This window comes from Hesperophylax consimilis, chromosome 31 (genome assembly GCF_061612785.1).
Source record: "Hesperophylax consimilis isolate HC1 chromosome 31, BYU_Hcon_1.0, whole genome shotgun sequence".
NCBI classification, from domain to species: Eukaryota; Metazoa; Arthropoda; class Insecta; order Trichoptera; family Limnephilidae; genus Hesperophylax; species Hesperophylax consimilis.
Window position 1 is genome coordinate 3179626 of NC_142866.1, and position 12106 is coordinate 3191731.

Consider the following 12106-nt stretch of genomic DNA (forward strand, 5'->3'; position numbering starts at 1 on the left):
AATAGGAGTGACCTGGTAATGTGTCTGCAGGGCCGTTACGGTGGACGCGGCGGATCAGGCTCCAGCTTGTCTGTTCCATCCTCCACAGCTTATGCTGTAAGTGATACTCAAGATCAGCAACAACACCGTGCCGTCTCTCTCATTCTGTCTTACCCTTTCCTCTTTCAGTTTGGCTTTGTCTGTCCAGTCTCCTTAAATATTATCAGTACGGAGGGCTCAAACGATCTGCTTTCGATTGTCTCTCCTCTTAAATGCACGTAGCCGATTGTAGTTGACACGAGCCTTCCTTGCTAGTAATATCCATGTGCAACTGCGATCCGTCCGAGGAAAACCGCCACTGCAGCACCTGTATTTGGCGGACTCCTCTCGCTGTTGTCATGTCGGTGTGTCCACAAGTCATCATGCAACCGATCATTGCACGCACGTCTTGACGGGAACATACTGTCAACCGTTTGTTTTTGTTTTACCAGCTTCATGTTTCGTTTGCATCTTTACTCATTCATCTATGTTCAAGTTCAGCTCATCACCTGGAGCCGGATTTGATGAAGTGGAATACTGAAGCAATATCTTTTATATTATGTGAAAGACGACTCCGACTAAGTCTGGAAATGTTTACACCCCAGATGTGTTTCCCTCTTACCAAACCTCGCAAATTAAAATAGTGCGATCGATTCAAGTAAGCGGTTTTATATATAATTTACCCAGGATACTCGTTTTTATGCAGTAGATTAATATTTTAAAAACAAATAAAAATCGCACGTACCTACCTACTTCATAATGTATGTAGTGGTGACATTCCTTTGATGGTGTATGTTAGTAGGAGGTACGTATAATATTTACATAATATTGTATATGGGCTCATCGATGATATTCATTGTAAGACCCTACATGAAAAAAAACATTCATATAAAATATTTGTGTAATAGGTAGGTACTTAAACTTGTCATCAACGCAGAATCATTTCATTTCACATTTTTTTTAAAACGATTTATTTTTAAAGAGACCATTTAAATAATATAGATACTAACGTAAACCACGTAAAAATAGATAATGATGAGGATCGAAGAAAGTTAAGATTTAAAAAAAAACTAAATTGCTTTAAAAATGTGGAAATGAAAACAGCATAAAGTAATAAAAAGTTTTACACTAAACTTCCCCACCTACATCATTCCATACCATTTGTGATTGTCCTTACATTATACACACACATGCGCAACATGGATTTTGTGTAACAACCTAAAATATGATTCAAAGATACCTGAAGATTAAAATTACCTTCGAATTAACATTCTATGGAAATACTTACACCACACATGCTCATTATGTTATAGCTGTCTGAGATTACTGAATATTAATAATACATCGTCAATCTAATAAATTTACACAAATTGAATATATTTATGATCAGTAGTTAACAAAAAATTAAAATACAAACACAAAATAGTAAAAGACATAAATCCATGCGGCCGTGTTCACTGTCCATCACCTCTATGTGAGTCCAATGACTGTCGCTATCTGTTCTTCTATGCAGCTTGCACGGAGCATGATCGTGAGTACTCTTCCTTATGTAGTGAAACAATCATCGTACAACCAACCAACCTACTTGAGTGTATCATCTAGCGTTTGTGCTTCTTGTCAACAATCATGTCATACGGAATGCTTTATTTTTGTAAATGTTTCCATACGCATTATATTGTGATTTTTAATAGTGAACGTGGTGAAAAAATCCACACTCAAGCAAATGGTACATGAAAATTGTATTAAATTTTTAAAAGCAATTTCTTATTGGCAAATAAAATTTAACGACGAAAGATCACGACGACTGACGGGTAGCCTAAGGGTGCTGGTCAGTTGTTGGTTTGTTTGTCTGTTTGTTGGTTAACCTCCGTTAGCTAAGGGCTCTGGCTAACGGCTGAGCGAGGGTGGAGTTAACCGGCGCGCGTGTGTGTGTGTGTGTTGCAGGGAGGCTCCATGCCCAACACGTCCAGCAGCGTGCCCTTCCTGCTGTCCTCCAGCATGCAGTCCATCCGCTCCCGGCGCACGTCCGCGGCCATGGGGGGCTCGCAGGGCTCCGGCCTGCTTCAGCAGCTGGGCACCGGCATGGTAAGGCACCTCACCGGCTCCGTTCAGGGCCACCATTGGGCCGCCATCAACAGCCGGGTGTTCCCCCCGCCCGTTCTTGCCGTGCGGAAGTGCCCCTCCCTTAATATCACCTTTAACGACTAAAACAACAGCGCCCGCGCCCGCGCCCTCAACCACTTGATTTTAGAAGTAGACTAGCGGAATGACATATTTAAGGAGATGGACTGCTTATGCTTTGAAGAAAGATGAAATGAGCTAACCAACTTTATTGTCATTTACAGTACCAGCTGTTTTCCGGCCGTACATAAGATGTAAACAGACATTCTTTGTTCGTGTTTCTGTACGTGTCTCTCCGACATATTGTACGGACATATTAAGGGAGGAAACACATGCCCTATAGTAGTCACGCATCAGAAACACGATTGTTTACCGTGGAATGTACATCTCAGAGACGGTTTGCAGGGATGATATCAAAAGAGAGATAGGGGACTATCAGAGGACTATATGTCCCAATTAAATGTTTCTTGTAATTATTATTGTACTTCCCAGTCATCTCTTCATCAAAGTGTTGCTTTGTTGGATCTTTTCCCACCCTGAATACACACTTCGGGAAGTAATTTTCAGACATGCTCATGACAGTTGCTTGTGAAATTTCAATAAATTTATGTCAGTGTTCGATTCTAAGACTGTTCCACACAAGAATTGTAATATATTTCATAGGTACTTTCATTCTACGAATTTTCATTGGAAAATCGACTAAAAATAAGTCGTTCAATATTTAACTTGTGACTGATTTTGAAAGTAACAGCCAAATACTAGTTTTTGTTGAAAGTTTTTCCATAAAAAAGACAACAAAGTGAGATATTTTCTAAAATCAATACTTTTTGTCAATAAATTATCGTTACTATTTTTGATAAACCATAAACGTGGTTTTACTTTAAAATATTTGTGATAAGAATTATTTCATGTTGGGTTATTCCCCAAATCATTCTACAATATTATAATAACATGAAAATTATTTATGATTTTACTACTTAAACATGAATAGCTGTCACAATTTGGAAATGCACAAAGTAATTCAGCATATTATTATGTAGGCGTAGGTATAATATATTTATGGATATTATGTTTATTTTACATATCCGTATTATCAGGTTCAGTACCAGTCTTGGCCAGTAATGGCTTAAAAATTACGACATGTAAACTAGGAACACTCTGTCGCCCATATTCAACATGCTATAACTTTAAAACTAGAGTAGGTAGATTATTTCAAGCACTTGGCCAGTATAAAAACAACACGTCGCGACAATTGCCAGATTTACACTGAGCATTGGAAGTTGTATTGAAGCACACGCCAATTGGCGGGTGCGGAGTTGACAGTAAACCTGTTAAGTTAGTTACTTACTTGAAGTTAAAAACCTAATTTATATCATTCACGCTGTGCAACGTACAGTCCTCTTTATATCGCTTCCATAGTCTGATTTTTTAACACCCGACGTTTTGTGGACTCAAAACGCTTTCAAATCCGTGATTGTTTAAACTTTAAAGTTTAAGCACTTGAGTTATGGCGTTGGTATTTACACGTAGTGCTGTAATTTCTTCAAAATGGCCATTGTTCATATATTTTGTAATAATTTAATGCCCGTGAAAAGCTTGTGTACAAATATTTGTTCATTAAATGCATTTGAATAAAAAGTGATGTTTGAAAACTATAAAACACTCAATTAATTTGGTCATTTCTTGAAAATTACCTCCTGAAAAACGTGTTTCTAAATGTTAACTGTTCTCTAAACATTATTAAACTTAGTGAGAAGATGTAACTTCCTGACTATCGCCTTTTGTAATGTTCTGACAATCTTGTGCCCAAAATATATTTACCCCAGATCTCATAAAATCATTTAACTTTTAATAAACATATTTATCGATAGGTTAGTTCAGCCCAGTTGAAGGGCGCTTTGAAATTTTTCGTGTCTGTCTGTCTGTGATTGTAAAGAATTCTCAGCTCTGAACGCTGAAGAGAAAAGATTTATGAAATTTTAAATTATCGACTGAGTATGTATTTTGAAGTGAAGATATGACGATAACTTAGGTTGACACGAGTGTTTTATTATATTAATGTTTTATCCTAGATACTTTCTAGAGTAAGAATGTAAAATTAACTATTCTCATTAATGAATCTGCAATTTGTTATGGCTGTCCCTACTGTACGTATGAAGCGAATTATATATTTCTATCTCCGTATGATGCTAAGGTTAAATGTATTGTATTTATTTATATTATAATAACTATTATATTTGATAAAAGTATAAAAATGTTTGTAAAATTGAATTTATAATTATTGTCTTCAATCTGTTATTTCGTCAGCACTATTCCTCTAAATGTCTTCATAAAAATATTACTTGATCAAATATTGAAATAAATCATTAATTAGGTATCTATCTTAAGCCCTTAAGATGAATCATAAAGTCCGATTAATTATTGTAAACGTATTCGGCAAGGAGCCAAAATGATAAATAATACCAGGTGTTTTTTTGCAGAAAACCTTGCAACTAACTAGGTAACTTGGCTAGCGTCGGCTGCTCTACCCTAACCTTTACCGTATTGTCTTCGATCTAATAATTCCGACTGTAATGCTCCCTCCAATGGTTGTGCCGATTGCTCAAATTTATTGCTAAACCTTTTTTATTTATGCGCACACAAAGGCTCCTCAGCTGCGACTTTTAACGGGACAGAGTCTGGCAGGCGCCCCCTGTTAGTGGGGGTTGAGTGCTCCAAGTCCAACTGCTTTCATTTCAAATCGGCCTCTAAAAAAACTGATACATTTTCTAGTTTAGTTTCTCCGTAGATGACGTAAGCATGAACAATTCGCCTACCTAAAAAAGGTTACTATTTCTAAGCCATGAAATTCATTGATTTTCATTTTTCCTTTCAGGCGGCCATTTTAGTTTCAAAATCACTAACTTTAAAATAAATTTATATAATATAAATGATAAAACAAGACTTTTCTACTTTAATTTGTTAAGATTTATTACCAACAACATTGCGTTTGGATATTCGAGCTTTTTAACTGATAAGTTTAGAATTTTAGAGGTGTCTATTGACGGTTTTGTAAAAAATAGAGGGATATAGAGTTTTGATATTTGATAATAATGATAATGACTGTAGATTTTCAGAAATAAAATATTTAATTAAACTCACAAAGTAATTTTCACGGTTAACTGCATGGCACGAAAAATACAATTAATTTCATCAAATTCTACGGAAGAAAAATAAGATTAAAATCAGCTGTTTTTGAATTCCAGTAAAAATGAGAATTAGTAAAGATTTGTAAAGAGACGGACCTGTTTATGTAGGATTATAAAGATCATCATTAACAACAACAAAAATATCATAAAACTCAATAGAAATGTTTATCAACTGTTTTCGCCATATTTTTTTAAATCCATCTAAGTCCCATTCCAGTGTCTTAATATATTATGTATTGTTATTATAAAGGGCAATGTTGAATATCTTTTAAGGGAAACTCTCTTCCCCGTGCTTTTTTTCAACGAGCCCATAATTATCTAAAACCTATCTATCGGAAATGTTTCGAAGACAATCAATAAAAAGTAGGCGACCAGATCAGTTGGGTTCTGGACATAGGCTTCGGCAAAAGGGTTTTTCTTTCAGCTAAATTGTGCATAGTATAGAAAGGTAATTTCAACCTCATATGGATCGTAGCTCCATATGGTTAATGTTGAGGTTAGCCTTTACGGTGCGGTGTACGGATTTAGTTACTACACAATATGAGGTGACTTGACGGGGCGACGCGCGACGCCGGCCTCGGAACTTGGCTTGCGACGGATTCCAACCTATGTATGGATCTTAGCTTCATGATGAAGGTTAGTCTTTACTATGCGGTGTACGGATTTGGTTACTACATAATATGAGGTGACTTGATGGCGCGACGCCGGCCTCGGAACTTGGCTTGCGACGGATTTTAACCTATGTATGGATCTTAGCTTCATGATGAAGGTTAGTCTTTACTATGCGGTGTACGAATTTGGTTACTACATAATATGAGGTGACTTGATGGCGCGACGCCGGCCTCGGTACTTGGCTTGCGACGGATTCTAACCTATGTATGGATCTTAGCTTCACGATGAAGGTTAGTCTTTACTATGCGGTGTACGAATTTGGTTACTACATAATATGAGGTGACTTTATGGCGCGACGCCGGCCTCGGAACTTGGCTTGCGACGGATTCTAACCTATGTATGGATCTTAGCTTCATGATTAAGGTTAGTCTATACTATGCGGTGTACGGATTTGGTTACTACATAATATGAGGTGACTTGATGGCGCGACGCCGGCCTCGGAACTTGGCTTGCGACGGATTCGACTATCAAGTTTTTTATTTTATGTTATTTTCACATCAGTCTTTGAATATTTTAAGTCGATTATCAAAATTATTCCTCAAGCATAATATTAAATCATTAAATTTCTTTGTAAATATTTTTTAAAACCTTGTTTTAATTGTAAAAATGTACATAAAACATTCAATTGAAAAGAGTAAGCCCTTTAAAAAGGTTGAAACAATTTTTGAGGTTCAGGGAATTCGACTCCCTTTTTAATTAAAATATCAATTCCAAAAGTCTTTAATTAATGTAGATAGATTTACTAAATGAATTCGTCCATTTGTTTGTGTAAAGGGGGTCGCGTACGATATATTAGAATAAAGATGGTCGTGATAGTATTTGTAAAATATTGTATTTTCTTAAATAACTTAATCAGAGATTTTAAAACTTAATGAGCGAATTTAATATCGCTCACCAAACTGAAACACAATAAATATTTGAAGGCACATATTTGGATACAGCTGTGTTAAATGTATTATTAATACTTATTGGGTCGATTAAACGTGTACAGTATCGGAAAAGAAAATAATTAACCAATTTGGCAAAGGAATCCTTACACATTATTATTCCTCAATAACTATTTTTTTCAATAACTTAATAACAATGTATATCTCTATAAAAAAATATATCTTTGCAAATTCTATTTCAAACTTTTTTTTAGTTTATGAGTAAGCACATATCATCAATAATATAATTTAGGTAACGGAGATCTTACATTAACCATGCTTTTGTATTTGATTCAATAAAAAAATAATGTCGCTTGTATATTTGTACATAATATTATATTATATATATTTTTATAAATATCTCTATAAAGCTTGGGTGGAAAATTGCGGTATTTTTCTGATATAATGTATATATCTATATATATTTTTTATCACAAAAATGCATTCTATTTCTTAACGCAGTTATATAAAAGTATGTTAATTAATTTAACTTAACTTAAATGATGAATTTTTGTCTTTTTTCATTATTTTGTAGATTTAATCATTTGTTATTGATATTTTCATTACTTATGAAAAAATTCATCTTAAGCTACCTACTTATATAATTTTCTTTCTAAGTGTACGATCATTTATGAGTGATTGATTCTATAAAATAGATTCTTCGTTATTTACACAATGTTTGCATCTTACCAAACATATGTTTAGTATGTAATAATTGTGGTCAAAACGACATATATATGTACTCTCTGTGTGTGTATTAAAATAATGTACATTTTTCGAAGAGGGAGAGATTATTAATGAAAATATATTATCATCTAAAACACATAGAACATAATCTTTCAATCATTATAAGTGTCATTGGTGGTTTCAATAGTATTTAAAGTAATTATTGGTAAATACATCACACTATAATAAATGTAAGCATTCTTAATGATTACAATAATATTTTGTTATTATTAAAAGTTCAAGAAGTATTTTGAAATGCTTGATTAGTTTCCCGGCATGATGTAAAGTTATCAGTACTATAAACTGTCCCCCAACCTTCATCATCACAATGCGTAAATTTTAATTGATGTTTAAATGTACCTACCCAAAAATAGGATTCGATTAATATTATGCAAACTATCAATGTTCAGGGTGATTGATTTATCCTGTTGTGATTTGAACATCAGTACCCCTCCCCCTCGGTTTTTATTTGTAGCGCAGCATCGAAATCAATCCACTGGATATATTGTGAACGCCATATTAAAAAGAATTTATATTACTTAATAAAAATAAACTAAGAATTCCGAGACATTCTTTGGAATACTTGGTTAGAAAATTGGTATATGTGAATTGACGCTCACAATACTTTTGAACTTCAATTTCAAAATACTTAATTCAGAACGCTTATTAAGTGTGTCCCCTTATAAGATTTATAATCGCGTTCACTCATCCCGTAGTTGAAAATGTATAATATTAAAAAAATCATTTGAAAATATCGCTTGAGAGGATAATATATTTGTTCTATATGAGTGTTTTTTAGAATATTTAAAATATTTCAAAATATTCCAATCTTAAAACGATTTTGTAAAATCATTCCCAATAAAAAAAAGGGTAACTTCATTAACATATTTTATTTACTTTTAAAGATTTGGTTTAAAATTCTAACGTCTCCAGATATAAAAAAATAAACAATAAGTACGGAAACCTATCCCCACACCATGATTTAAATGTCTTGGCGTCACTATACTATAAGGGGCGTAATATTGTTAACTATGACTCTTAGGCAGTAACACTTTGTTTTCTCTGAAATGTTTAAAACCAGAACGCGAAACTGGTCGATTTACTTTACAGGAGGGTATTGGTTTCTTCCACATCAATAACATCAGTCAGTACCGATTATTTACTTTTTTATCATTGAACCATTGTTCAAAAGTATTTTGGTTTGGTTGAGATGATGTAGGTGTAAATTAAGTTTGTCATTGTTGAATTTTATCCCTTCGTATAGTTTCAAAATATTGCAAGAATCTGATCTCCAAGTGAACCAAATGCTTTCAAGATAAAAATACATTGATATTCCCATGAAGTAATTCAAAACATTGTTTGATTAGTTTCCTAACTACATCATCGAAGTACACGAAAATCGTAAGCGATGCTACTTGTCCCCTAACATTAGTCGCGATTCATCTATGATGATGCATTGTATTATATATAAAAAATGTTAAGGTGTTGTACTATAATAATATTTAAGAAAGATGTGTAATTTGTCTGAAAATCATGTGTTATAGGTATTTAAAAAAACTTGGTACATTTACATTTAACGTAAATTATTGTCTTCTTCTCGATTGTTCCAAAACGATTCAAATATCCACTTTGTCTGATTCATTTTAATTTTAAGAAAAACATTTATAATAAACCTAAGTAATTAGATTAGGACAAATGGTGTCAAAAAATCTTTGTTGTGCAATTAATATTAATACATATATCAGTCTTTCAACAATAAATTCGATGGAATAGTAAATTCAAGAAAATTGGTGTTTGAAAATTGTAGTATTAGTATAATTTAGTATGATATATATTAACTTGCCAATATAATTGAACAAGATGTTTTGAGGTCACTTAACCCAGTCTGTTACATTCGGATGTAAACAATGTATAAAAAACTTTGAGACAAATAAAGAAAGAAAAAACAGAAGACGAATGTTTTATTTTACTTACTAATAATTTTTATAATTTTCTTGGAAGAACCGAAATGGTAAGTGCCTAAATTAATCACTTTCTTTACAACATGTTATTCGTAATTAAAGTCAAAGTGAGCATGACAAATATTATAGCGTTTTTAGTCTTAGTGGTGAGAGAAATAAAATTTAATGGAAGTAGTACTCTTGGATATGTTGTTTTCATCTTGAAGGAAAGATCACAGATCTTCCAATATTCCTCCAGGTCGCACTTTGGCGGTGCGCGAAGGCGAAGACGTAAGACCTAATAAAGAGAATTATAGTCTCGGACGGCCATCCCGACGAAGGACCGAAAGCGCGAGAATCGAAAGTTGAGAGTGAATGAGTACTATACTGACCCGAACAGTTGGCACTTGTAACGGATCGACGCCGGATACGCATGTTGGTCTCGGACAGCAGTCGCGGCTGGATATGCGAGTGCCACCACTCACCAGTAACGATTGTAGCGCAGTCGTTGCTGCTGAGAGCGAATAAGTAGGTACTGACTGACTAACCGCCTACTAGATGAGTTTTGGACTGAGTAATAGATGCGGCATTTATATAGGCGCTCCCGAGGTGTCTTGAAGAGCGATCTCGGCAGTTCTAGAAGGTGTAGAAGGTTTATAATTTTGCAACTAAATATTATTCGGTAACTGAATAGAATGATAAAAAACAGCCGCTTTAATTTATTGATTTGACCCTGTGATATTTTTTTTGCCTGCGGTGCTTTCTTAGAGGCCCGGTTGGAAAAATAATTTACATCCCACTCTTTTCACCTTCATGAAAAATCTCAATAGATACCATTGTCTCTCTGATACAAGAAAAGCGGTATATTTCGACAAAACTTAGACCAGTACGGTCTAGATATGAACCAGAACGATCATTGCGGGCCAGAATACCGCGAAAATTTAAAACCGTTTTCAAGAAATATGTTTATAAACAGACCCACACGATCGTATCAGCCAGTTCTATAAGGGATTTAAATGCTGTCTCTCCACTAGTTTCAAGAACAAGAACAAACTGCCTTGAATGAGAACATTTTTGGTCAGTCGGGGGCTCGGGGGCGCTATGTTAGGTATTATCAGCGCATTGGCTCCTAGGCTCCTTGACGCCTTGGCAAGTCGGCGCCCAGAGCAGACTGCTCCAATTGCACCTGCATAGGAAAGTGGTGGGTGCCTTCTACTGACTGGGAATAATATTTGGAGTCAAATAAATTGGGGCACAAAATTTGAATGTTAGCAAATGGCTTTTTTAGGGTTTGTTAATATGAATTGTAAAAAGAATCGCAAAATTGTTGTTAAATGATATGGGTACTGTTGTTAAATGATGTGGGAAATTAAGGGGACGAAGTAGAAAAGGTAAAGAGACAAAAGGGCAAGTATCTTTTCAATTTGTTTTTAATCAAATCATCGTAATTTAGAAAATCTCACAAGAATCCCAACTACCAGAAACCAGTGCTGAGGTATTTCCAATTGGACTAGGTAAGTTGTTGAAGAGGCTAAAGAAAATGGTAAGTGCCTGGTTATTCAGATCTGGTCACTAAATACTGAACGATTTAGATAGTCTTTCACCAAGGCTATACCACAAATATATCATGTCTTGTTTATGTGATTAATTATATTTGAAATAATGCGGCCCCAGGACCTGACCTGATGTCAAAGAATTTAACTGCTCGGCCACGGAGGTCATCGTAAAGTTACATAGGTCATACGGTTGTTGCAGGTTGCAAGGATCTCATTTGGTATCAGAAGTGCATTGAAGTGAAGTGCATTTACTATTCTGATCTTCCAATAATTGAACTTACGGTATTCGGTCATCTGCCAATGTCCTCATTAGCCATTCCGTATTTTGCGAACATTTAATTTTAAAAGAAGTATTCCCAAGTTATGAATAATATTTTAACCATCCCTACTTCCATCATTACAAGCGCAAAATGTTGCTCGTTTGGGAACCCGAATAACCGGTCATCATTTCCAGTATTCAGAACCCACCCACTTATTTCATTTGGCTAAATTCTATCAATTTCAACTCTGAATAGTGAATAGGTACCATAGCTTGGCACAATTCATTTCCTAATTGCAATCCATGTGCATTTTAAATAAAACATTTCGATTCTCACTCCGTCTGTAACTCCGGTTCAATTAACTCGAGTTTTTTGTTCAAAATTGATGACTAGTAGAATCGTTGACTAGTGTAATAATTGGGAACCCCCGGTGTACTGCTCCTGCTCCATGACTTATTCTTTTACAACTCTTTCATTATTGTATATGCTATTCTGCTTTTCTTATTTTATTATTCTTATCTTATTTCTTTTTTTTACTGTACCAGCTGTTGCAGATGATTTCCATTCGTTTATATTTTGTTTTTTTAATCAACTTGTCTTGTACTTTTTAATTCTTATTTTCTGTTTTCTTTTCATATGTTTATTTTTCCCTGTCTAAGGTTAACACATTGTTTTTCTTTTTACAGACACTGTAAGCAC

At 34.5% G+C, this 12106-nt stretch overlaps 1 protein-coding gene across 1 annotated transcript in view; it reads left to right on the forward strand.

Moving 5' to 3' along the window:
- The window catches only part of bma (SCY1-like protein bma), a 414814-nt gene extending 412250 nt beyond the window's left edge, over positions 1-2564 (forward strand). Inside the window, exons 17-19 of the mRNA XM_089649833.1 lie at positions 31-96; positions 1963-2103; positions 2364-2564. Coding sequence (XP_089505959.1) covers positions 31-96; positions 1963-2103; positions 2364-2390 — 234 coding nt within the window. The 3' untranslated portion in view covers positions 2391-2564. The remainder of the gene's footprint in view (positions 1-30; positions 97-1962; positions 2104-2363) is intronic.
- Positions 2565-12106: the final 9542 nt, after the last annotated feature.